The following is a 27,057-nucleotide window of genomic DNA, read 5'->3' as shown; positions in this document are numbered from 1 at the left end:
CTGCTTGCTTAGCCCTAGGATTGGTCCAGAATATTGTCAGTCAGATGCCAGGCAGTCAGGATGAAGGCTGCCAGGTGGTCGGAAAGATGGGACCACAAGGTCAGGTCAAGTCCTGGTGGTCTGGATAATGAATGTCAGGTGGATGTATAGGCGGGTCTTTCAGGGGATAATTAGAGGGTCACCTGGAGGTCCAGATGTATATCCAGGCATTGATGCAGGACTAAAAAGTTCAAAAAAGTTTAAGTTAATGATGCCAGGCTCATTAGAATAAGAATGGAGTATTTCCTCATGCCTCAGTTTCCATAACTTAATCATTTGAGCAGCTTGGTTAAAATGACTTCATTTTATACATTCCCTATCTTTACTCTTTCTTCCTCACGGGGTTGTGAGGATGCAGTCAGCTGTGGCCTGGTAAGGGTAACAGGAGTTGCATAGCAGGTGGGGACACTCAGAGGGGATGAGCTATACCCATCTCTTCTCAGACCAAGGCTCCGTCCCAAAGACTTTCCAGAGGGCTGTGCTGGTCCCACCCCACAGAAGGGAAGTCTGCAGGGAGTCAAGCTGCTGCGATTCTAGACCCAGCGAGGCCTTCCATGACATTTTCAGCACCAGCCATGTAGGGTATTGCAGGCCACCTGGGGACCTGCTGCGGCTTGTCATGGTGTGAGCACACCCCTGGAAGCCCACAGGAATCAGAGACACCGAACGCTCCACTTCATCCCCCCGAGCACCCACCAACTCAACAAATCACCTGCTTTTTTAATGCCCGGATTTCTCCAGCGGTGAAACTGGCAATTGGGCTTTACCTGGCTTTGGGAGTGTAGAGAGAGATTTCAATAACAATGCAAATGTTTACTGGAGACAGTTTTCACAGGGACAGGTCCACTGGGAACTGTCTCCTAGGACAAGTAAGCGAAGCTGGCAGCAGCCAGGCCTGAGAATCTGATCTGTGAAGATGGAGAATCACTCCGCAGAGGGTGCCCGGCTTGTCTGTCTTTTGTAGCCTGTCCCATGGCTGCTTAAAGCACGTGGGAACCTACACGTCTCAACGGGCTGCTCCCTAAGAACAAGCCTCCATCCCCTCAGTGGGAATGGAATCTGGCCAGCAGAAGAGGTAGCAGGAAAGGCGGGGTGGAGTTCTCAGAAGCAGCCCATAAACGTTTCTACCAAGCCACTGAGTCAGAAGGACTTGGCCTTGACAGTGGGCTAAACTTTAACTTGAACTTGGCAGATTTATGTGCGTGCCGAGAGCTTCTCCAGAACTCCGGGCTTCCGGACACCTCCTATGGGCTGCCCTCCTGTGACCTCTCTCCAGGAAGGCCCCGGAAGTTCCTGAGCTGAATCGGGGGGTGGGGGTTCCCTCTCCCTCAGGTACAAGCCATTTTTTTTCTCTAGGTACGGCCGTTGAGTCACCCAGGTTCTTACCTTTCACAACTGAATCACATCGATAAGGCTCTCCTAAAATTCCTCTTTGTCCAACTTCACCTCAAACCAGCCCACTTTCCAGAAGCTGGTAACTTGGTGACATGCCCTGAGTGTGTGATTCCCACAGCTCTCCACAGGGACAGTAGGGGTTCTGGTAATTGCACTGGCTCAGCAGGCAGAACGCTTAGGCCAGTGGTTCTCAACTCTGGCTGCAAATGAGAATTGCTTATAAAGATTTTTCTAAATAGAGGACAAAGCTTTCCCCTCCAGAGATTTCAGTTCTGTTGTCTCTAGCCACGACTCTGCCACTGTTACTTGGGGCCCCTAGACACCTGTTTCCTTATCTGTTGAACCAGGAAAATCCCCCAACTTATATCACCAGATACGATCGGTGGGATTGAGGAAATCAAGTATTACAAGCACTCTTTAAACTGGAAAGTGCAAGGTAAGGTCTTAGACTCTTGCCCTGCCTTGTTTTACTCCTTCCTTCTTCAGTTGACCCTTACCCCCATTCTCTGTCTCTTCCATCAACTCTGTACCCCAAAATATAGTATTCAACAGCCGCCACCACCCAGACCTCCAGGATTCCAATCTGCCGTGCTCCCCGCGAGTATTCAGTCACAGGGCTAGGATGAACTTCAGAAAGATGACTTCGCCCCTCCTCAGGCCTTCAGGAAAGCCTGTTCTCATCTGACAGCTGAGAACCTCCTTGGCTTTAAAGACTCCCTCAGTGATTCTGCACAGTCTTACTTCTGCAGTAGAAGCCCATCGCCCAGCAATGGGGACTTTGCTCGGGGCTCCCCTGCAGGAGGCAACAGGAAAGGTACAGCATGGAAGATGCTGGCCACTCCCATTGTCCTTCTACTGCCATTGCTTTAGGGTTCTGGAGCCTCTCCCACCAGCCCTGCCTCTCCCCTTCACTGCCAGGGTCTGAGCGAGACCTATTCCCAGGAACGCATACAGGCATCCCCACCTGTGGTTTGAAATAGTCTTTATTTTGTAAACATCTGTGTTTAAAATAGATGAACCCGGCTCACAATTCATATACTGGACCCGAGACACAGCACACAAAGTTCACCCGTCACAGGGAGATGGGGGGTCAGGAGCAGGTGGAGGGCCAGGGCCGGGGCTGGGCTGAGTCTCAGGACAGCAGGTGCAGAAGTGGGAGGTGTAAGCAGGCAGGAGTGCCCGCTCAACAGTCTGGGCCTAATGCCAGACCCCAGGCCACCTCCTGGATTGGAGTTTAGGGGTGGCGGGCCACCTCTGGAACCTGATGAATGTAATGCACCCTAACATCCCAACCGTCCCCCGGCTCCCACCCCTCCCCCAGCTGGGGGCTAATCAGCCCTAGAAGCTCTTCTCTTTGCTTTCCCTCCCAGAACCCCTGGGGCACAGTTAAAACAGTCCCCCTGTCCTGAGAGGTAGGAGAAAGGCAGAGGTGCTCAGCCTGTCCCCAGGGAGAGCTGCAATACTGCGCCCCCTCCCCCCCCCCCCCCCCCCCGTTGGAGCCAAGATGAACAGGACCTCCCCTCTCTGAAATCTGGGCTGAGGGCACTGAGAGCTGACTCTGAAGGCGGACGTGGCCGCCCTCCCTCCCCAGGTGATGCTGCTTGTGTCCTGGCATCCGAGGAGCCAGCCTTCAGGAAGCATCCCTAGCCGGCTCTCTATAATTCTTCACTAGCCAACGACTAACTGCTCCTGCCCTCCTCTCCTTCCACTCTGCTAACCTGTCCCCCTCCCTGCATCCGGAGTCATCCTTGCCTGCGGTCTCCTGGCCTGATAAGCCTGGAAGAAAGGGTTAGTGATTTCATGCCCCACACCCCATTTTTGGGTAAGGAAGTGGGGGATCCTATTCCTTCCCGTGGATGTGCCCTGGATTTTGGCCTTAGTTGGTGAATGCTTAACGCCCAGTTGCTCCTTTTAGCTCCAGGCCCAGCCATGCAATGCAGCTAATACGTAGCAGAAGGAAGATCCCCCTGTGGAAGGGGGGCAGGAGCCCTCCTGGGGCTGGTAACTGACTTGTCCCTTCCTTAAAGGGCCTTCTTCAGGATACTCTTAGGCCCTAAGGGGTGAAGAACCTTCTTCCTGAATAAAGAGCCCTGCAGGAGTCCTGTTCCCTCCACCTGCAGCCATCGTGCAGCTGGCAAACCTCAAACTTTGCCCCCAGGAGCCAGAGGGGCAAGGTGAGCACTTTGTCTGGAAGAAGGGAGAGAACAGCGTGGAGCATTTCCTCAGGGCCTGCCTCCCTTCTTCCCAGGAAGTCCCGCTCCTCTCCCACAAACTCTGGGTCTCCTGAAAGCCTTGAGCTGCAGGCTGGGTCAGTGAAGGCCCACCTCTCACCTGCCAGGGGGTTGTGGGAAATGCTCTTCTCACAAAAGAACCGGAAGGGCCCAGGGAATCCATATCCCCCTTTGGCTTGCAAACTGCGGTCCCTGGCCTGCTCTCCCTTGCTTGTAACCTGATATGTAGGAACTAGTCCTTCAATTGCAAAGGCTCCTCTATCTGGAGTCCTTGGCTAGCTTGTCAATCACTGCCCCGGGCTCTCCTCGGCCCTGCAATGCCCTCAGGCTTTGGTTCAGGTCTTTAATCCGGGAGCCCAGGGGGGGGGGGGGAGGAATTGTGTACGTGCAGCACGGGAGGTAGAGAATGGAGGTGACGTTTTATCCCTGCCACTCCTCGCCATTTATTTTCTCCTCTGAAGCACCTGCCTCTGAGCTCAGTTCCCCAAGAGGGAGGTGGGCAGGCAGCCAAGCAAGGCCAAAGCTGGGAGAGGTAGGGCAGCCCCAGGCTGAGGACCACGGCCCTCCCCACCTGATGTTTCACTTCCCCAGGTCAGTGGTGAGGGCCCGTGGCACAAGAAGGACGTGGGGAGGGGAGGTGGGAAGACGCACCCCCACCATTGGCCCACCCACAAAGCAGGGTGGGGGTTCTCCCAGGAGCAGAGATGGAATATCCCAGGAGCTACAGTCCACCCCCTTGGACAGGGTTAGGAAGAAAGGAAAGAAAAGAGCTGCATCAGCAGCCACAAAGCAGGACACACAGGGCTCAGGGCGTGGGGGGACAGAGAGAGAAGTGGGAAGGAGAGAGAAAAGCGGACAGGAGACAAGACGCACTGAGAAGGAGACTTGAAGTGGCCTCGACTCCGGACGCCGCTGTCTGGGGAGCTCGGGGTGAGCGGGCTCCAGCACATCGGGGCTCATGGCAGGCTGCGGCGGGAATCGGGCTGAAGCATACCACTCCGGGGGAGGGGCTGGGGGCTGCTCAGAAGTGACAGCGGAGTCACCCTCAAGGCCAGGCTGGGGGAGTAGCAGCTACTGATGTTCCACGGGGTCACCCAGATGAGAGGAGAAGCAGGGCAAAGCCCAGACTCCCTGTCTGCCACAGGCCTCCTGAGGGGAGGGGGGATTTGTGGGTGCTCCTCGCAGGGCCCTCAGCACCAGCAGGTTTTGGAAGAGTTCACCGGGCCCTCAGGTTTGCTCTCATCCTCCTCGAGCTCTGCCAGCGCCAGCTCTTTGCTGGCACGCGTCCGGACACCATCCAGCTCCTTCCGGTGGGCCTGCAGCACCAGCTCCGTCAGACGCGTGAAAGACTGGGGAAAACCAAGGGGCGCAGGTCAGTCCAACGTTTCCTCCTCCTCCTTCTGCAGCCCTGTAACTGCCCGAGGGGCGAGGCCTCATCTTATCGTGGCTTCTACCTGCCACCTTCTCCTCCGGCTCCCCCACTCCAGACTCAGCCAGAGACAGGCAGCTGGGCCGAGGCGTCCTCACCTCTTTAATGTTGAGGTTGGTGCAGGCACTTGTTTCGTAGAAGTCCATGCCGTACTCCTTGGCCAGCTGCAAGAGAGAACTTTCCTGAGAGGGAGTCAGGGAGGGAAGGGAGGCGCCACGGCACCTGCAGGTACTTCTGCCATTGCCCTCACAACCCTTCCTGAGTGGTGACAATTTCTCAGAGGAGGTGACTTCTCAGGTGAGGCTAAGAGCTCCTTCTAAGACATAGGCTAGCACAGACACATACACACCCAACAGACACCAAAATAGGAAGCACTGGCAACCTAATGAAAGACCTGGGCTTTGGAGGCAACGAGTCCTAGACTTGAATATCAGTGCTGCCACTTAACCGCTGTATGGCCTTATTCAGCTGTATGACAAGGTACTTATTCTCTCTCAGCCCCAGCTCTGCCATCTGTTAAAGGGGGATGGATGACAGCGTCTGTTAACCAAGGATGTGGGATGATTAAATGAGGTCATGCATCTCCAAGCACGGGCTTAGCACATGCAGGGCTCAATAAATACTATTATTCCAGCAGCATCTGTTTCTACTTTCAGATTCTTCAATAACTAGACATTATTATTATTGTTAAATATATTTTTATTGATTTTAGAGAGGCGGGAGAGAGAGATAGAAACATCAGTGATGAGAGAGAATCATTGATCGACTGCCTCCTACACGCCCCACACTGGGGATTGAGCCCGCAATTCAGGCATGTGTCCTTGACTGGAATCAAACCCGGGACCCTTCAGTTTGCAGACTGACGCTATATCCATTGAGCCAAACTAGCTAGGGCAAGGCATTATTTTTAAAAAATATATTATTTTATTTTATTTTTTTTAATATATTTTTTTATATTGATTTCAGAGAGAAGGAGAGGGAGAGAGAGATAGAAACATCAATGATGAGAGAGAATCATTAATTGGCTGCCCCCTGCATGCCCCACACTGGGGATCGAGCCTCCAACCCAGGCATATACCCTGACCAGGAATCAAACTGTGACCTCCTGGTTCATAGGTTGATGTTCTGCCACTGAGCCATACCAGCCGGGCTGCATTATTTTTTACTATCAAAAAATCAATTTCATCTTAAGTGCTAAAGGAATGCTATTGACTGAAGAGGTGGAGAAAAGCACTTGATGCCCTCCGAGTGAGTGGATGGGTGACTTGTCTCAGTGGCATCTGTCTGTCTTTCTGTCTTCTGGGAGGGTGGTCTCCCTGTGTGCTTGGGCATCCCCTCAGCACCATCTTCCTACCCTCTCTGCCCCCAGGGCCTCTTTGACTATGGGCCCTTCGTTCCTCATGTACCTTCCTACCTCCTTCCAAGTGTTAGAAGGATAGGGAGGGGGTGAGGAGCGGGTGGGTGGCTGTAAGACGGCACTATGCCTGGGTGCTGTTGGAGAACAAGCCAGCAACTTGAACTCCTTCCTCCTCACTAACACTGGAATGAGCTCTTCAGCAGAGGTAATCTCACTCTGGGGGACTTGGAGTTGGGAGGGTTTCTTCCCAGTAGGTCTTTGCATCAGGGTGGACCCCAAATCACTGTCCCGAAGGGCAGAAAGCCAGCTCTCAAGGATGGCAGCTCACCCAGCGCCTTGGCCTATCATAGGAGTATGAGGGTGCCTGATGGGGGTGACAGAATCCTGGGTCACAACTCTCAGGACTGGCCTGGAAGGTAGCAGAAAACCCCAGGGATGGATTCGGCCAGCTCACTCCCACGTACCTGCTGCCCTTGCTCTCTTCCCACCTGCCGCTTCTGCTCTTCATCGGCCTTATTCCCTATCAGGATCTTCTGGACACCTTCTGGTGCGTACTAGGGACAGAGGACAGGCAGAGCCGCCCGTGAGTGCTGCCTTCCCTCCCATCTCCCCACCACACGTCTACCCTGGCCTCACAACAGCACCAAACTTCAGAGCCCCGGGACAGAGTGGCGGACTGGGTGCAGCTGCCAGGCTCCCCCAAGGACCATGGGTGACCACAGTGTCATGGGGACAGTCTGAATAGGAAACACTGGCTAATTCTGAGGAGCTCTCACCCACGTCCCAGCCTACATGATGGAGTGCTTCCTGAGACTGGACAACTGGTTACCTGAGTTGGAAAGGACACTGGACTTAAGCCCAACCCCTCATTCTACAGATAAGGAACTGTGGACGTAAAAGAGTTCGAATGGCTTGCCCAAGGCCCCACAGCTACCATGGCAGAGCCAGGACCAGAATCCCACCTGGTCCTGAGATTTTGGGGAAGAAGCTGTTCACGGGATAGGCTTTGACCTAACTCACTTCTGGGCAGCCTGGCAGGGTACAGAGCACGGAGGGCATGGCAGCTTGGGCTTCTCCCTATAGAGGACTTACCCAGAGGTCTTCATCCCGGGCTGTGGAGGGCAAGCTTTCCTGGCAGCGTTTGCTCGCCAACCCCGAGAGCTCCGGCCTTTCCCATCCGGCCCTCCCTTCGCCTTCCCCTCTGAGGTGCCCTCCCCCACCCCAGTGGTGAGGTGGCGTCTCCTACCTCATCCACATCGCTGACCCACTTCATGATGTGCTGGTAAGAGCGCTCGCTGCTAATGTCGTAGACTAAAAATATTCCCTGGGGGAGAGAGCAAGAGAGAGGTGGGGGAGGGGGATGCTCATGGGGCCAGAAGCCATGTGGTACCTTAAATGCTGGGTCCCACTCTCCCTGCTCTCTGCTTAGCATAATAAGGACCCCTCAGCACCCAGAAATACCTTCTTCTGTCTCAGACCCCCAAAGCTATCGCTTCCTAGACCCACCACAAAACTCTCTGAGGTAGAAAGCCACCAAATACTTGGACCTGGGTCTTTAGCTTAGGGTGGATGGAGGGTGAGGGTGGGGGACCTGGCTATAGTGAGTGCTCAGAGAATCACTGATGAATGCATGGTCCACGAACAACTCAAAGACCACCTAGGGACTCCCTCCCCAGCAGGCAACCCAAGGGCCCTATTTTGGGGGTGAGTGGCACAGATATCTCAAGTACCCAGAGCCGGGAGTGTGGGTGGCAGCATCCCACCTCTGAACCCTGAAAATGGTGGCTCACCTGGGCCCGTCGATAGTACTGCTTTGTGATGGTCTGATATCTCTCCTGCCCCGCTGTGTCCCTGCAGTAGAAAGCCAGTCCCTCAGAAGAGCGGGGACCGAAGAAGCAGGTGAGAAGGGAGGAGCAGGAGCTGAGAGACCCTGTGCCTATGCAGGAAAGACTGGGGAGCTGTAGGGTGAAAATTAATGGAGCTTTGGTCTCTCAGGGGATCTGAACATACCTGAGTCTGCAGGAGAGGTGCCTGGCCATCTGGTGCTGACAGGGGTAGGGGCCTTGTTCACTACATCTGCACCAGAAGCCACAACCATAACTGGGCCTTGATAACTCGCTCTAGAATTTGGCCAGACTGGATGGACTGCTCCACCTCCAGATCCTCTGAAGGCAATGGCCCTACCACTCGAGTTGGGAGGCAGCTGCAAAGGCAGTGAGTGTGGCCAGGAGTGGAGGCCAGAGCCACAGCGGCCCCCTGTGGCTACTTTGGGAACTGCACCATGCTGCACTGAGGACCTCCCACCAGCGTCCCACCCTAATAGGTGGGGTATAGCCCTTCCTCCTTCCAATCCTACCATGAGTGGCACAGCCCAAGGACAAAGCCTCATTCTAAGGCAAACCCACAGTGGATAATCTGTCAATTCCTCTCATTTCTGCCTTTTGGTGACTTGTGGTCAATCCCATAGTTTCTTTAGGACGAGGTCAAAGATGAAGGCTCCTGGGAGCAGGAGATGGATTTTACACGTGGCAGTGGCAGCTCGGGAGCAGCCCGAGGTCCTCTCCTCCCACCCAACTCACCAAATCTGTATGCGCACTTTGATGCCATCCACCTCTATGGTCTTCATCTTGAAGTCAACACCTGGGGAAAGGAAGCGAGCAAGCGTTAGGAACGAAGAGCCCACCTCGAACTGAACGGGATGGCCGGGTGCTCGCACTTGAAGGGAGCTCCTTTGGTTTAACTTGGCAGAAAGATGGCATGAAGTGAGGGCCTTCTATATATATGATTGATTTCAGAGACAGAATCACTGATAGGCTGCCTCCTGCACACCCCCTACTGGGGATTGAGCCCACAACCCGGGCATGTGCCCTGACTGGGAATCAAACCGTAACTTCTTGGTGCATAGGTCGATGCTCAACCACTGAGCCACACCGGCCCAGGCGGTAAGGGCCTTCTTGAACCAAAAACTGACCCCAAGGAAGTGTCTGGTGCTCTGAATGGGGCTCTCCTTCCTCCTTGAGCTGAAAGTTGTCAGCAGTAAAGAGCCTGGGGGTACAGGAAGTGAATGGAGGAGCATAGGGAATCCACTCCATCGCTGCCTCAGCCCCAAACATGTCTCACTCACTCATGTGTGACGTCTTCCCAGTTACACTTCCAGAGAGAACGGCTGTATTAACGCCTCTGGGGAGGCTAATTCCTACAAACAGCGATCCACCTTATGGGCCTGGGCTTTCTCTCTCTGCCTTATTAACCATCAGGAGGGGCTACGGCGCTGTCCTGAACGTGGGGAAGGGGCATGGAGCCCGGAGAGAGGAGGACTGCTTCCCACCATGGTGTGTATGAAGCCCTCGGCACCCAGCAAAGGCCGCCGAGAGAAGGCCTGGGGGACCTGCTGTTGACTAACTGGTTTCCTGTGGGAGGTGCTGTGGTTTGCTGGGAGCCTGGCCTGAGCTTGAATTCTGACTCTGGCCACTAAATTCACAGCCATGACTCTGGGCACCTTGCTTCTCTGAGCCTCCATTTCCTCATCTGTAAAATGGGGATATTACCAGTCCTTTCAGTGGGTCCCTGAAAAGAACAAGTGACATGGAGTGCCTGGCACCTGGTGGCTAGTCAGCCGCCTGCAGCGATCACCATGCCCTCGTACTGTCCTGGTCACAGTGGGGGCTCGGGAGTGACGGCCAAGGACCGGATGAAGAGGCGCGGCACAGCGTGTCGTTGGGGAGGGAGAGGAAGACAAATGGGTCTCGGGCTTGAGGGGCTAAGCTGCCACAGGACACGGGACACGCGATGATCTGGCAAACCAGCCCAGGGCAGAAACGTACTTCGGGGAATTTGCAGCAAGAGAAGTCAGCCCCACCAGCAGCACACGAGCTTGAATCTGAGAGACGACAGGGAGATGAGCCGAGAGGTTTCTATCACGGCGCCTCTCCCCAGCTCTGACGGCGCCCAGTGAGTCAAAGCTGTGTCTGGCAGGTTAATTAAGCTTAAGTCTCCGTGTACTCCCTGGAGACAAGTCAGGAATGGGCATCGTTAACGAGTGTGCAGATGGAGAACACGGGAAAGGCAGCGTTCTGGACCGGAGTCCCCAGGCTGCACAGCACAGCCCCGCCCCGTGCTAGAGCTCCCCACATGGCTGCCAGTCCACCGGGGCATCAGTTCTTTGCCAACCGGAATACTTCTGCCCTTACCCATCCTGTCCCCAGCTCTCCACAAATTCAGACAGATCAAGTTCAGGCTCTTCCCTCCCACCATCGAGACCAATAATCATTTAATTAGAAGGAGAAAAGGTTCAGAACCAACAACCTGAACTAAATAGAATTGGTTGGACGTGAATCATGTTGCCTGCCCACGCTGATTCCTATCTATGGAGCTGTACTTTTCCAATGGACAGTGCCTGGCAGCCATTCTTCCGAGTGTGCGGAGAGGTGAAGAGAGGGGGGAGGAACAGGGAGGGGGCACTGGCCTTGGTGGGGGCAGGAGCATGCTCACGCCCTCCCTAGACAAACAGTTGTCAAGAATTTGCCTCTCCCCAATACCTGGCATAGAAGGAAAACAAGAAGTTCTTGGTGTGTTTTTTTTTTTCATGCTACAGTGCCTTCTTCCTGGGAGAACCAGCAATTTTGTTCACATTATAGTAAACCTAGCTCATCCTCATACCTAGCTCATCCTCCTACTAGCCTAGCAAGTCTAGTGCAGTGCCTCATGCAAAGTGGTCACAAGGGGGCTGCAAAGCGCAGCCCCAAAGACCCCAAAGGTGGGGGTGGGGGTAGAAGGTTCTACGTCCTTTATTCCACAAACTCCATGGGAACTGACTGTGTGCCCTGCACACTGCTCCGTGCAAAGAGCGGCAAAAACGACCCATGGTCCCTGCCCTCACAGAGCTTAGCGGGAAGGAAGCAAAGGCCCCGGGGGTGAGATAACAGCCCAAGGACAGCCCAGCCACGGCAGAGGCCTGCTGAGGCCCACAGCCCATGCACCCCTTCCCGTTTCTTGAAGGAATGATGGAGAGTTGTGGGCTAACTAGGCATAGAGGCCCTCACCAGGTTCGGTGTCCCTGTTTCTCCGAAGGTCCTGGAGAAGGGCTGAGCTGGGGGAGGAGATCCCAGCGCTAGGCCCTCCTCCCCTACACCCCACCAGGAGGAGCGCAGGCTGTTGGAAGAGGCAGGGCACCCAGCTACCCTGGGAGTGAGAGCTGGGCTTGGACTCCCTCACCCCGCCTCCCTCCCTTCTTAGCTGTGTGGCCAGGGGACTCTGGGGCTCATAGCATCCCCACCACTTGTAACCGTGGCCCTCCTGACCACCCAACAAAATTTGTTGTAACGTCTCAGAGAAGCCAAATGCTTCAGTTCTTTTCTTCATAAGCACTAAGGGAGAAACACAGAAAGCCTAGGCCTTCGGTGGGAGGGATTTTCCTCTCCCCACCCACTCCCTCTCTTTTCATAAATTTAAAGATGAACAGCCCACGGATCCTCAGGGGAACCTGTTCCTTCTACTCTACTCCCCCACACCCCGCACCTTCCGCTGGGTCCACCTGCGAGTCAACCCCTGGCCCTCCATGACCTGCGCCCAGACACAGCCCCTGCCGTCTGCCTGAGTGGCTGCTGGCTTTTTCCATTGCTGAGCACGGCGGGCAGTCAAAACACTGGCCTTGTTTAGTCGCCTGCAGACTCATGCTTTGTCACCTCAGCTGGGCCCCCGCGGCTGCTCAGCAAACTGTTTAATCGATGTGTGTTCACCGCTCACATTCCTCACAGCTACTGTCCGCCCCGCTGTAGGCTTCGGCCCCAGTGCGTCCCCTCCCCACAGCTGAAGGCCTTCAGTCCCAGTGCGTCCCCTCCCCACAGCTGAAGGCCTTCCAGAGAATACCGTGGCCTGGCCGAGGGCAAAATGATGCTTCCTGATGGAGCCTTTCCTCTGAGGCCCACCCCTGTTCCTCAGAATTTTCTCTTTTCTCCACCTTCCCTGAGGAAGAGTCCTCTCTCCTTCCCACGTCTTCCCCGCAGCTGTGCATCTTCCCCGCAGCTGTCCGCATCAGGCCCCCCTGGTTCACACCCCAACAGGTTCGCCCCTCTCAGTTGCGTCCTCAGAATCTACAGGAGGAAGAGCGGTTCTTCATCCGCCCCACCCCCATGTGTTCTCATCCTGGCTCCCCGAAGGCAGCACTTCTCAAACTTCAAGGGGCACGCAGGCCCGTGGGAGATGCAGACTCGGATCCAGTAGGTGGTAGATGAGGCCCGAGATGCTGCATCAAGGCTCCCGGGGAGGGTGACGCTGCCGGTCCATGGATCACACTTCTGACAGCAGCTCTGGGACAGCCGTTCTGTAAATGTGGTCCCGGGACCTGCAGCCTCGGCATCAGGCAGCACACAGTCTGAGAACCACTGTGTAGCCCATCTCCAGGCAGAAGCACACCCCAGGCTCATTGCCCGACTTATAGCGACGGCACACCCCCTGGCTAGGGGACCCAGAACCCTCAGTTCTTCAGCAGCCCCATGATGCAGGTAGGAGGGGAGATAATCATCGTGAGACACGGAGTGGCCCAGTAATTTACTCACTCATGTTCCCACGTCTTATGGCTGAGCCAGAACTGGACACCTGTCTCTTTAAAGCCTACCCAGGGTGCTCCTCACCCGACCAGTGGCTTCCCGGCTCTCCGAGGCTGTGGGGCCTTTGCTGCCACGCCCCAGGGCCCCCGCACCTGCTCTGGTATTACGAGGCGTCTGGAAGTGAAGCAGTGGGCACTCAGGGGCAAGCCTGCCACAGCCTACTTTCAGGGAACCCCTGGCTCCGTGGGAGTGCATGATCCCACTTCGCCCAGAAGCATCACCCTGGACAGGGCCACCTCGGTGTCCCTACAGAGCCACCTCGGTGTCCCTACAGAGCGCCTGCTTCCTGTCCCAGGCACAGGGACAGCGCGGGTGCGAAGAAACTAGCAAACCACCCCACACAGCTCCCGCAGAGGTTCCTAGAGACCCCGGAGCCCCGGGCGGGGTGGGGGGGAGGGTCAGGAAGATGGAGCCCCTCCCAGCCACATGCCAAGAGCATGGCGAGCAGCTCATGGTTCTCCCAGCACCTCAGATATGTTGATTGTGGTGTCTGCCACACCCAGTGTCCTTTTCCGGCTGGAACTGCCCAGCCCACGGCCTCTCCTCAGCGTGTTCTTTGCAGAAAAGCAGCTCCTGACTGGACCAGGGTGGATATCTGACCGAAAGGAGGCCCATCGATGGGCTTGCTGGTGACCCCCACGGTGACCTGGTGGAGAGGGACCAGGGGAGCTAGCTAAGCCGATCAAACCGGCTCCCTCCAGACCAGGGTCCTCAAACTTTTTAAACAGGGGGCCAGTTCACTGTCCCTCAGACCATTGGAGGGCCGGACTATAGTTTAAAAAAACTATGAACAAATTCCTATGCACACTGCACATATTTTATTTTGAAGTAAAATAACAAAACGGCAAAAACACCCGCATGTGGCCCGCGGGCCGTAGTTTGAGGACGCCTGCTCCAGACGGTGCAGAGGGGACTGGCCAGTGGTAACGAGAGGAGCATGGGGCAGACAGATGGGCAGAGAGGCGGGATGCCTAAGGCAGGAGCGTGCTGGCCGGAGTGAGGCTCAGGGCGCTGTGTCCCAGCACAGCCGCCAGGCCACACCAGACCCCACCTTCCAGCCTCATAGCGCACCTCATTTTCTTAGAGAGCGCCTCAGGATACCCGAAGAGTCACAGCCTGTGAGTGTCCGCTGCTACCTAATGGCCCCCCTAGGCCCCCCCCCTCTCCCCCCGGCTGGCAGGTAGACATTGCAAGTAAGGGGCTGGGAGGAGGACGCCTAAGACGGTGTGACCTGCTCCCTGCTGCCTCCCAAGTTTGTGTCTTCCAGCCCCAACTGGTACCTAAGGTAAGGTGACCAGATCTTTCCAAAAACAGGGACTTTGTTAAAACGCCGTGGGATGCGGGACAAATGGTTAAAAATCGGGACTGTCCCGCCAAAAGTGGGACAATCTGGTCACCTTAACCTAAGGGGCAGATAATATACTTTGTATCTGACAGCGTTTTCTGTTTGTTTTTAAAACCTCGGCCCCCATGCAGTGTAAGGAGGGACGGGTGCCCACGGCTCAAGAGCAGGGGCGTGTGTCCTGCCTTCTGAACGCTTCACAGACACCAGCAACAAAATCTCAGGTGAGGGCAGTGCCCGGCGCTGACGCACCCGTGGCCTCCGGCTCTTCCTGCTGTGTCCCCGCTGCCAGGCCTCTGCCCCTCCAGCAACCCCCGCGGCTGCCAGGCCACAGCCGGAGGCCCGGAGCAGTGAGAGCTGCTGTCAGAGAGCTCGGGGGAAGGTGAGGCCCTCCTCGGGCCCAGGGCGCGGGGTCAGGTCAGAGGGACAGGGCAGGGGACAGGCACGGGCAGGCGCTCACTTGGGCAGTAAACCAAGGCTGAGCTGACTGCCTCCCCGGTCCAGCAGTGGAGACTGTGGGAAGAAGGGGACAGGGCACCCCCCCGGGGGAAGGACACTCCTCACCATCATGTCTCTCTCCAAAGGCAGCCCTGGAGCAGGGAGGCAGTCTGGCTGGAAAACGGCGCGGCGTGCACATTCAGGGCCCAGGGGTGAGGCCAGCGTTTGCTTCCGATCCTGCCTTTGCCGCGCGTCACCTGTGTGGTCTTGGGAACGCTACCGAACCTCTTTGATTCCGTTTCCTCGCCTATAACACGGGGTGACAACCCCCGAGGTGGGAGTTTTTGTGAGGATGAGGAGAGAAGGTGAAACACCCGTCCCACGGGGCCGGGCACACGGAGCTTTGTCGAACGAACGTTAGCTGAAGAAGCTGCCAGCTCCCTCGGGGAGGATGAGACTTGGGGGCCCAGGGTCACAGCGTGGGCACTGGAAAGAGCTCTGAGAAGCCGGAGGGCTCACGCTGGGCAGCGGAGGCAGAGAGGTGAGAGAAAGCGCCAGAACCAAGCTGGAACGGTTTCACAAAAAGAAAATGCCACCACCACCCCCCCACCCCCCCGTGGAGCCCGAGGGCCCCCAGCATCCGGCTGCGACCTGAAATCTGGAAAAGCAGGGCTGTGCCTGCTGGTGGGCCAGCACCTCACGGGTTAACGTCAGGTGCCAGCCTGCCTGCGGCCCGGTGCCACAGGCTTCGAGTGGAAACGGGGCTCTCCGGGGTGCCAAGTGTTATCGCCGCCATCAACCGCAGCCCAAAGGACCAGCAGCGTGACCTGAGCCTTTTCAGGAGCAATGAGACGCCACCACAGGAACAACTTAATACACCTGAAACCCAAGGCCGACACCCAATCCCTGGAGCCGTGCTGGCTCCAGTTACCAAGCCCAGGTCCCAGCAAGGCCCCCTTCGGCCCCTAGGAAACCAGCATGTGCTGGACAGTGGAGTTCACGTGGGTGTGACAGGAGGTCGCCAAAGAGCAACCCCAAGACAAGTTTAGGGATGGGCAGACCCTGCAGGGGGCGCCTGCCGGACTGTGCCACCCCAGATGAGGCGTCGGAGTAATCCCCACTCCAGAACCCCCTTCTCTCGGCCAGAGAGACCTGTGGCGCTCGGGGACCCATGACGCCATTTCCCCCAACGGAGGTAAAGAGCGGGAGAGCGAAGAGCCAAGACTCAAGAGAAGATTGAAGACAAAGGCTCCTGGCACACTACCGTCCCTCATACCAGGTAGGTGGGGGGCCAGGGGAGAGCGTCTTTGCCCTGGACCTGCCACTTGCTGTATCCTCTTCCTTCCTTGTCTCCGGGGACCTTAGCCTCACTGTCTGGGGGAATACATGCCCACTGACCTCCTCCTCTTACCCATTTGCAGACGGACGACCGCTCACGCCGGCCTCATCCCTGCTCTGAGCACATGCTCAGCCAGCCTTCGCACCATCTTGCTCTGGGAGTGATGGGAAGCAGAAACAAAGAGGCCCTGGTCTTCGGCAGACAGAATCCTGATCTTCTAATGCCAAGGCCATGTTTTAACCTCCAGGGCACTGAGGGTAAAGGTCTGATGAGGACGCCCGCCCACAAGAAAGACTGGAGATTTCAGAAGGATACTCTTCTTTTTGTCAACATACACACTTACAACCTCAACGTGGAAGGTGGTTTGGGGTCTAGGACAACTCCAGAGGCAGCCACCTTCGCATCAATCGGCACAGGCCAGTCTTTAGAATCCCAGGAACCCGGGGGTTTTGTTTTGTTTTTCATCAGGCAGAAGGGTTTCCCAGCCAAACCCGGACTCCCAAGATGCTGGAAGGAACACATTTCCCCAGTACCGGAGCCCTAGGAGCTCCCTCCTGCAGAGCCCCAGCCATGAGGTGGTCCTGGAAGATGGCTCCAGCCACCTGGTGAGCTGATGGGCTACACCTGACACCAGCAGTGACCCTGAGCGACAGGCAAAACTGACCTTAGTCTAAGATACAATCCCTCATCTCTTCATACACTAAGAGGACCCACTCATACAGGGATTGCGGGAGCTTGCTCTTGCTCCTTCCTGCACCTGAGCTGCTCCTAGGACGTGTACCTGAGCAGAAGAGCTACAAGCTACTGGAAACAGTTCACCCCTAGAGTACTCCCCCGCTCTCCCCACTGTCTCAAACACGTGTAGCAGAGTGAGTCTCTCTTAACTGTCTTAGGAGTCCCAATTAACCAATGCTGTTTGAGACTTCCTTCAGGGAAGAGCAAAAGTCCTCTAAGAAAATTCATTCATTTATTCATTCGAACAAACTGCTACTGAGCGCCTATGATGTGCCTAGAACTAAGCTCAGAAGACACAGCAGTGAATAATACAGAGAGATCCTTGTCCTCAGAGAGCTTCTATTCGCGTGAGGAAGACAGATAACACAGAAGTAAACTAACACGTCATTTCAGAGCAGGATGGGTTCAGAGGCAAAAGCAGAATCGTGGAGTAGACAGTGAAGAGATCTGTGTGCAAGCGGCTTCCGATTAGCTGGTCAGAGAAGACCTTTGGAAGCAGGTGGCATTTGAGCGAGGAGCTGAATGACAGGAAGGTTCCAGCAGGGGAAGATCTAAAGGATCAGGGTCCCAGGCAGGGGAAGCAGCAAATACCCGTCAGACCGGCACACATTTCAGTCACACTTACAGTTCCTCAGGGAGAAAAGGAAGAGGGACCAACATGATCCCTTCCATTGTTATAAAAAGAAAAAGGCTCAGCAAAGCCCTCCCTTCCCTTGGGTCTCGTGGGGACCCACCCTCACATGTGCACCCACCCACACGTGCATGTACACTTGTTTCAGGCTCTCACCTGAGAAAACGTACCAAGAAACTTCTCAAACACTAGCAAGGCCAAGATGAGGGCTACGCACCCCCACTTTACATCTCTGCACTGAATGCGCATGTGTGCAAAGCACACTATTTCTGTGTACAGAGCAGGTACACAGAACAGGTGGTTAGGAAACATCGTTTCCTTTACCCTTGCCCTTTCCACAGCCGTGTGCACAGACCTCCATGGGGGCTCTGCGACATGTGCCGTGTGCTCCAGCTAACCCTGCCGCACCGCCGTCCGGCAGACCCCGATCTGGGCCTTGCCTTACAGTGGGCACTGACCCTCCATTCCTCCACCCTCCTCCTGAGCCTCTTCCTAGGCAGGGCTGCATTGACAGGCAGCAGAAGGTTCTGGGAGGAAGACTCGGGCTGAGAGCCTCAGAAGCAAACACATGGGGTGGGGGAACAGGGCCTTCAGGTGCATCTACCCCCACACAGAGCCCAGCAAGGATTGAAGTGAACGTACGCTGGTCTGTAAAGTTCAGACCAGCCAGGCACATACTGCACCTCCCCCGCTATCCCCTTATCCCCTGGGGAAGCCTTCTTCATCTTCAAGGCCCCACTCAAATGTCACTTCCTCTGTGATGCTTTCTCCAGCCTCCCCAGCAGGAATTAGTCACTCCTCTGTGACTCCAAAGCTTTTGCATCGTGTTCCGGTTGTCTGTTTGGAAGCCTGGCTCCCCAACTGCACTGTAAGCTCCCAGAGGGCAAAACAGCATCCTATTCATTTCATCTGATCACCGCCTGGTAGAAGGTAGATACTCATTACATATTATTCAACAAATTGAATAAGTGAGAGAGAAAATGAACGCGTGAGCAAGCGAGTGAATAAATGAAGTCAGCACAGGCCAGGAGAAAAGATGCGTGGAGAGAAACTCTAATCGGGAAGAGCGATCAGGAAGGACCCACATTTCAAAGCCAACTGTCCTCTCTGTAGATCCCGGTGCCCTGGTCACAGAGTTCTCAGGAAAGAGATTGTCAAAACAGTAACACGAGGGCGACACTCAGATCTCACTCTCAAAGGTCCCCCAGCTGGACTCCTCAGTCACACACAACACCCCCCGCCTGTCCTCCAGGGGACGCACCACGGTCCCACGTCCCACACCCTCAGTCGGGTGGGGAGCCACGTGTCCTCTTCCCTTTGGCTCACAGGACGTTTTGCTTGGCAACCCGCGGAAGGACCTTTCAGGATGAGCAAGGGCATGAACAAAGCCCGTGTGGAGAACTGGGGGAGGGGAGAAGGCTCCAGTTTGGGCCACCTGCCTGCAAGATGTGAGTCATCACTTATCTCAGGACCTCACATTTCCCAGTTATAAAACAGGGCTGATGAGTAGCCCTTTCCTCGTCAGTGGGCGGAATTAAATGCCTGTGGCCCCCTTGACAAAGCACGCTGCCCCGGCAGAATAGCCAACGAGAGGTCACAGGCCTCCGCAGAGAATTGGCAGTTTTGCAGGGGAACGGGCACAAATATTAGATTACAGACGAAGGCACTCTGAGAAGAGCTGGCAATCGGGGTAGAAGGGTAATGGCCAAATATCGACTTTCATGTGAGAAAGCTCATCACCATGCTGTCCGGGGAGCAGGAGGAGGCTGGGAGGAGCAGGAAGGAGCAGGAACGAGGGCGCCCAAAGCCGTGGGTGCCTCTGCAGAGCTGTGAAGGTGTCACAGGTGCACAGAGCAGCAGAAATGAAATCCTTGGAGGGTTTCCGAGCCATTATCGGGATCATAACCTTGGGGAAGTGGGCGGGCAGAACATGGCCTGAGGCAGAGTGGCACCTGACAGAGCCCTGAGGCAACCCCTCTCCCTACTCCTTCACACTTCCTCACCAACCCTTCCTTCTCAGCCCCGGGCACTGCCAGGGCAAGGGGAAAACTGGCACGGGCACGGGAATGAGCCTACTCCTGGGCTCCCTGGAGAGTGAGGTGATGGGCCCCTGACTCCTGTCTGTGCTGTTCACGCTCTGTCTCCGGCTCCTCACACCCACCTGCGAGAGCGGGTGTCCAGTCAACCGCGCCCACTTGACCGACGGCGCGAGTGATGGCTGGTTTATGCCTCTCTACAACTTTCTTGTGAGCTAGGAATAACAGCGATGATACAATGACAGCAGCTGCCCCTTTTGGAGGGCTCTGCAAGTGCCTCCTATTCCTCAGCCTCTGTAAGCTTCACAGCGACCCTTAGGAGAGATTCTGCTATTATCTTCTATTTACAGATGTGAAACCCAAGCAGAGATGTTAAGTACATGTGGGAAGTCCTGGAGCCAGGGAGGCCGTGGGAATTTCACGCAGGTTGTCTGCGCTCTTTTCTTTCTTTCTTTTTTTAGCTTGTTTTTTATTGACATAGTTGAACTTCACAAGTGTCATAAAATACTGTCAACAGAGTGTTCAGACAGAAAAAAAAAGCAAACTTAAATATATTAACCAGATTAAAGCATGCAAAAGATCCAATGATACTTACATTAAAGAACAACATGCTAATGGTATCTAATTTACCCACTTTATATTGTCATAAAAATGTTAGTAAACATCAATTTGAAATTTGGTGAATGGACTTGATTCTCTATTTATGTGTAAGACACGCTACACCCTTTGCATGTATATGGATGGTTAACTTTACTAGTTGTGTTACAGTACATTTAGAGAAGTTTGGTATCGGTATATATTTACCATTCATAGTGCAGTAAATAATGGTTAGAAATGCATCCTCCTAATTTTCTCTATGAACTTAGGAAGCATTAATGAATTAACTACATGGGTCACTAAGTGACCAAAATTCCTTACTATTCACATTCACGTCTGTGCTCTTTTCATTCTACTCACAGCGACTCACCTTCCCTGCCTTTCTAGAGGGGCTTTGGGAACAGGGTGGGAAGAGACCTGTCTCAGGCTGCCCAAGCGCATGGGCCCAGCCCCAGCCCAGACCCTCTCAGAGTGTCACACAGCACAGGTGCACAGCGCCTCACCGTCTGGGTCCCACAGACCCAGTGCTCTGGCACTGGCCTGGTGTTTGTTCCAATCAGCTCTCTGGTCCTCCCCAGCCCTCTCCCTTCCCTTCAGTCACCCACAAGTCCTTGCCCCGGGCTCTCAGTTCAAACAGAACTTCCTGAGAAAGGTGATACTACAACACAAACCCAGCCTGAGAAAGCAGCCCTGAAGCCACAGTGGTTCAACCAGCCAAACTGGAAAATCACAGGCTGTGGCCTCCTCGGAACCCAGAGGGGTGCAGGGGTGCAGCGCAGGGAGGGGGTTGGGGGTGGGGGCTTTAAAACAAAAGGTCGAGAGACCAGGGACAAACGGAAGACCAATGACGAGCAGGAGAAAATCAACTCATGGATGATTCCTTCGGCTTATATGTCACCCCTGGCTGCCACGCAGAATGGAAACCAAGTCCCTGCATGCAGCTGTCCACGTAGAATAGCACATGGTCTCCTTGCCTGGGCAGGCAGCTCAGGTCATATGAGGCCATCTCAGAAGTTGCCAGGTTGAGGGTGGGAACCAAGAACAGGTGATGGTGTGGAGTCTGGTTTTGGTGCCATAGGAAGGGGTAAGAGGGGGGAGAGAACGGGCTGAGAGGTTCCTTTGTGCCCAGACACTACCGTAGGTAGCCCTGACTGGTCTACTGCTGCAAGTCTTAACCCCTCTTGCAGCCAACACCCCAAGTGCCATTCTCACCACGTCATTCCCCTGCTCAGAAAGTTCTTACACTCTTGTGCAGGCTCAAGTTCCACCCCTTCAGCCAGACCCTCAATGCCCTCTGCCCCCCTTCATTCATTCAATATTTATTGAGATTGTGGCTGACCCTGTACTAGGATTATGAAAACAAAGAGGAATAAGATTTGGACTCTCCTTGAAGGCACTTAAAAGTATAGTTTGGGAGACAAGGAGGTAAAGAGGAATGTTCTCATTCTTCCCCTAAAAACCCCCTTCTCTTCCAGCCAGACTGCCCAGAGTTCCATGAACACCCACTGAATTCCCACCTCTGTTGTCTCTGCTCCCATTTCACCATCTGCTCCTTCCCCTACAGCAGTGGTCGGCAAACTGCGAGCCGCGGTTTGCCGCTCTGTTGACTAATGAGTTTGCCGACCACTGACCTAGACTCTCGATTCCAATAATTACAGGCTGTTGTTGTTCCTTGTGATTAAGCCCCTATCCGCATGTGGCTCGCGAGCCGCAGTTTGCCAACCACTGCCTTACAGGAACTGAAAAGCAGCCCCCACTGCGAGGCCTGGCTTCGGCTTCCCTTCCTCCTTGGAGCCCTCCCTGTGGTTTCTGGTCCACCGGGCCCCTCTCCTTCTCCGACGTCCTCTAGCACTTGGTTGTAGCAGTGGCACTCACGGCCCCCTCACCATTCACTGGCTGCCTCAGGCACAGTCCCCCATCATGGCTTAGCTGCTGATAATGCCTGTGAGACCTTTATTCATGGTGATGATCACGATCATCGTGGATCTCTACATTGGAAGAACGCTTCACCAAGTGCTCAGATACACTATCTTGTGGGGGCCCAGGCTCTCTTGGCCTGTCTTGCTTGCCAGCTAAATTACAGGCTTCCGGAGAGGTGGGCAGGAAAAGGTGGACGGCAACACGTCTCTAAATGCCTGTCACCGTGTTTTGTAGTGAATGCTCAATTAACTTAACAGATCAGACAGTCTTGTCAGGAAAGAGCAGAGGACCTTAAGGCAGCAGCTGCCCCCCTTTGCACGGCACCTGGGTCAGCACAGCTGCACGGGAAAGGCGTGTCAGTGGCACAGGTCCAGCGCAGGGCCACTGCCCGCCGGCTGACTAGGAGGAAGAGGGTGGTCAGTGCCTACATGGGCGGTCTCCTCACTGCTCCCCGGCAAGCTGGTCTCTGGACTGTCACAGGATGTGGCCGAAAACAGTAAATCACTCAAGTGCCAGCCGAGGTGACATCAACATGGTCCGAACTCTGTCTTAGCACCACGTGGTGGGTTGCCTCCTTTTCCCCATTCACAAAAGAAGCTCCAAGAAAGGCGCCTCGATCAATGCCCAGTGAGAGAAAAGAATGTGCCTTCGACCAGGAGCAGCTTGAGAGAGGTGACTCCGTGTATTATGCGTCTTGGAATCTCCAGGTCTCAGCACCGAGCCTACCAACAGGACACAGGCACAGTTCTGACTGGATAAACTCAGGAATATGACTCGGTAGTGCCCATTTTCTTGGCTCTTTGACTTGTCCCCCTGAGTGCCCCTTCCATCTCTACGGAAAGCTTGCTATATCTGGACAAGGGGAAAGCTTTTCCTGACCACCCCACTCCTTCCCCACGTCTTCATGAATGCTGAAAAACACACACCGGATGAGGCAGAATAAGCTTCCAACAAGAATGCATTTAAGAGACCCCGTGGGCAGATTTTAAAAGGCTGGTGTGAAGAAAGACATGGGCTGAGAGGTTCTCTTCCACAGAATCCAAAATCCTAAACAGTCCTCTGCCTCCTGGGAAACGGTGGACCCAGCCAGCAAAAGCAGAGAAAAAAAAGGCCCTAGCCGGTGGATAGAGCATTGGCCTGCAGACTGAAGGCTCCCGAGTCGATTCTGGTCAAGGGCACATGCCCAGATTGAGCGCTGGATCCCCAGTAGGGAGTGTGCAGGAGGCAGCCGGATCAGTGATTCTCTCTCTCATCATTGATGTTTCTATCTCTCTCCCTTCCTCTCTGAAATCAGTAAAAATATATTTAAAAAAAAGAAGAAGAAGCAGAGAAAAAACGAGGAGAGCTGCCTCCAGGTTTTAGGTCAATTACCAAGAGCCTGTGGGGACAGGAGGGCTAGGGTGCTGTGGGGACACCTCCACCTCCAGTTCACTGATTCACCTCTGCCCACAGAGTGGCGGCCCCAGAGGGATTCTGAGGCACTCTCCCCCCCGTCCCCCACCGCCACCTGTGAGGGAAAACTGCCCACTTACCTGTCTAGCCTGAAGAAATGTCTAAGATGGGAGAAGACCAGGCAGAAGAGACATTAAGGAGAAGGGCTGGTGATTAGCGATGTGGGGTTTCAGGGACTCAACACATCGTGGGCAGATCACGAGAATTCTCGCTTCATATCACACAGTGTTTTTACAAAGGCTCACACTTTAAAAAGATATTAGCTTGTAAGAACATGTAATAAATAACTTCAAAATGCAACGGGTATTTAATTTTAAAGCGTGCCTTTAACACTTATGTAAAACGTTTTTTTGTACTCGTTCAATAGAAACTTACCCGGCCACTGGGTAAAGCTAGCAATAAAACTACTGGGCCGCAATGTGTTAAGGAGAGCTTTTCACAAGCTTCAGAAGGGTCCACTTGGTATTTCGGAAACAGCAGTCCTTCATTTGTCTGTGGGGTGGGGGGCCCCGTCCCCTAGGGGGGCCCACAACACGGAGCAGGAGCCTGAGAGCTCCTGAAGTGAGGTGGGTGAGTCAAGCTCTCCAGGGAAAAACTCTGGCCACTCCTAGGACGTGAAACGTGGTCAGGATGCCGGAATGCACACTACTGCTTTTCACGCACGAGCCAAGGTCCCCAGACAGCCCACCGCCCTGTGCGATGGCTCAGCAGCTCCTGGCACCGGGCCCATCCCCAACATAACCACTGCCAGCTTCTTTAAGTGCCACCCTGCTGCCCTTTGTCCCCACACCCGCACCTGCCCCCATGTCCCACCTGGCTCCTCAGCCACTCCCTGGCTCACTCCCAGGCCTTCCTCTCACACCTCCTCCTTCCTCAGAGCCTTCCCCAGAGGCAGGCAGCCTCCTGGCCTCTGCGCCCTCCCATCCCTCCGAGATGTCTCTCCTCCAAGCGAGATGTCTCTCCTCCAAGCGCCTGGACCTCCTAGGAGTCTGCCTTACAGCTTCTCTGGGAAAAACAAAAGCATGTGTTCCCTGACCTAACCAAGTCCCTTGAAGATAAGGAAGCAAAGAGAGAATGAGCCCCTAGGACCGTGGTCGGCAAACTGCGGCTCGCGAGCCACATGCGGCTCTTTGGCCCCTTGAGTGTGGCTCTTCCACAAAATACCACGGCCTGGGCGAGTCTATTTTGAAGAAGTGGCGTTAGAAGAAGTTTAAGTTTAAAAAATTTGGCTCTCAAAAGAAATGTCGATCGTTGTACTGTTGATATTTGGCTCTGTTGACTAATGAGTCTGCCGACCACTGCCCTAGGAGGTCAATGATGGTAACATTACTCAGTTTCCCACGTGTGTGAGCTTGTGCTAAGTGCTTTTACAAGCATTATCTCATTTATTCCTCACAACACCTTGGTAGGTAGGTACTGTTACTATTCCCATTCTACAGAGGGGAAACCGAAGGTCAGAAGCTTAGGTGATATTCAAGGTCATGTGGCCCCAAAGTGAAGTCTCCAGGTCTGTCTGACAACAAAGACTGTGTCTTAACCACAGGCCCTGTTCCTCGGGACTCCACCTGGTCCCTCTCCTCTCTTGGCAAGAAGTGTGTGTTGGGAGGGAGGGCGGAAGCTTCAAGTGCTAGGGCCCTGCCTGACCTGGCCGGGAGGGCACCTGGGCAGCGCTGAGGCTACTCCAGGCATCAGCCAGGGAACCTGTTAGATGTGGGTGTAAGTCCCTCAGCTCACACCTCCAGAGGAGCCCCCTCAGCGGGGAGGCACCATGCCCTGCCAGACAAGTGATCTCATCCTGTCCTGTCTGGGACGCCACCCGCCTGTCCCTCGAAGCCCAGGCGCCAGCATTGCCCGATCAGAGACGTATTCCAAGGGGGTCCTGCCTGCCTCTGACCCCCTGTCCGGACAGCTAGTCCTGAGGTACCTCAGCCTCCTTCAGTGCAGCCACTGCTGTTCCAGAGCTGGCTCTAAGGGGCCCCTTTCCCACCTTCTCTGAGCCCTCCTCTGTGTCCCACCTGGTGGCTTACCTCCACAGCGGTGCCCTGGAAACTCGGTCCCGTCGGCCCCTCCCTCCCTCCTTTCTTCCCCTCCAGGCTCCACAGTGGGTCGCCCCTGAACTCAGTGACTTGGCTCCCCACCGCGAACCCCTCTTCTGAGCAAAGGCTTTAATCCTCCCCCTCCACCGGGGGTGTGGGGGCGTCATTTCAGTGGCCAAGGTCCTCGCCGCCCCAGCTCAGGGCACCCAGGCCTACACCCGCCCGGTGCTCTCGGCCCGCAGAACCCATCTCCAGTCACGGACAGCAGCAGGCACCCCTCGCCTCCAGGAGCCGAGGCTCACGACCCCCGCCGGTGGCCCCGCACCCCGGGATGTATGCCCTCACCTTGCCTCTCCGATCCCCGCCTTCAGACCCAGAGGCGAACAGACCCTCCCGGGCTGGGCTGCAAGGGGCAGGGGCACCGGGCAGGTGGCGGCGGGGAGGGTGGGGCGCCCTGAGCCACCGCCCCTTACCGATGGTGGAGATGTGCGAGGAATGGAACTCGTTGTCGGTGAAGCGGCACAGCAGGCAGGTCTTGCCCACCCCGGAGTCCCCGATCAGCAGCAGCCGGAACAGCACATCGTACTGCTTCGCCATGGCGGGGGCGAGGAGCCGGGGCTGCGGCGCGCGGCGGGCTCAGCCCCGCTCGGCCGCTGCCATCGCGGCGCGCGCCTGCCGGGGACGCCGCGGGCGAGGAGGAAGGCGGGCCGGCCCCGCGCCAGCCCCGCTCGCTGGGTGCCGGGAAGCGCCGCGCGGCGGGAGCGCGGTGGGAGGAGAGAGCCGAGGCCCCCGCCCGCCCCTGCCCCTGCGCCGCCGCGGGGAGAGGGAGGGGGCGGGGAGCGCGCGGAGAGCACGCGGCGAGCGGCGACCCCGCGGCGGGGGCGAGGCCGGTGCGCGCTCCCCTCCCGCGGGGTGCGCGGCCCGGGGGGTGGGGGGGCCCAACTCCCCCAACCCCCTCCCACCCCCTCCCACCCCCTTTGTGCCGGGAACTAGACTCCCCCGGGAAACATTTTTGTTTTTCTGCGGACATTTTGCATGGGTGAGTTGGAGGGAGCTCCCATCCAGCCCACCTCTACCAAACGGCTTTTAGGTCTCATCTTTTTCCCCAAAAAAATCACATCCCGAACCTGGTCCTGCCAACCTGCCAACTCCGCCTTACGCCCACCCCCAGCTTCCCGCCCCAGCAGCAGCCTGGTGGTGGTGGTGGTGGTGGTGGTGGTGGTGGTGGTGGTGTGTGTATGTGTGTGTGGGTGTGTGGGGGGGGGTGGGGGGTTGTTGAGGGGTTAGTGGGGCTGGGGGGGTGGGTGGGGGTGAAGGAGCCCAGTGGTTGGGCCTCACCTGGGTTCATCCCGGGGAAGGCCCAGGGTCTGCATTCAAACACTTGAAGCTGGGATCTCCAGAACACTCGAGAGTGCTGCTAGAATTCTCCCTGGCTGCCATCCGGCTTGCCCATAACCCTGTGTGACTGTGCC

At 55.7% G+C, this 27,057-nt stretch overlaps 1 protein-coding gene across 3 annotated transcripts; it reads right to left on the bottom strand.

Annotated features, from left to right (window-relative positions):
- Positions 1-210: 210 nt before the first annotated feature.
- Positions 211-26,378, bottom strand: RAB15 (RAB15, member RAS oncogene family). 3 transcript variants are annotated; one of them, XR_008556080.1, is made up of 8 exons: positions 26,059-26,378; positions 9,031-9,091; positions 8,242-8,302; positions 7,698-7,775; positions 6,916-7,005; positions 5,193-5,258; positions 4,539-5,014; positions 211-220 (listed from the first exon to the last, which is right to left on the bottom strand). XR_008556080.1 is itself a non-coding variant. In XM_008138945.3 (7 exons), exons 1-7 carry the CDS (start codon positions 26,180-26,182, stop codon positions 4,856-4,858), a joined length of 639 nt encoding a protein of 212 aa, XP_008137167.1. In that variant the 5' UTR covers positions 26,183-26,378; the 3' UTR covers positions 2,926-4,855. The 3 variants fall into 3 exon arrangements, 2 of the variants coding, with proteins under 2 accessions (XP_008137167.1, XP_054571959.1); XM_008138945.3 differs by lacking the exon at positions 211-220 and having other exon boundaries at positions 2,926-5,014; XM_054715984.1 differs by lacking the exons at positions 211-220; positions 6,916-7,005 and having other exon boundaries at positions 2,926-5,014.
- Between the last annotated feature and the right edge of the window lie 679 nt (positions 26,379-27,057).

The sequence above is a fragment of the Eptesicus fuscus genome, chromosome 5 (genome assembly GCF_027574615.1).
Source record: "Eptesicus fuscus isolate TK198812 chromosome 5, DD_ASM_mEF_20220401, whole genome shotgun sequence".
NCBI lineage: Eukaryota > Metazoa > Chordata > Mammalia > Chiroptera > Vespertilionidae > Eptesicus > Eptesicus fuscus.
This window is presented reverse-complemented; position numbering and strand designations above follow the sequence as displayed.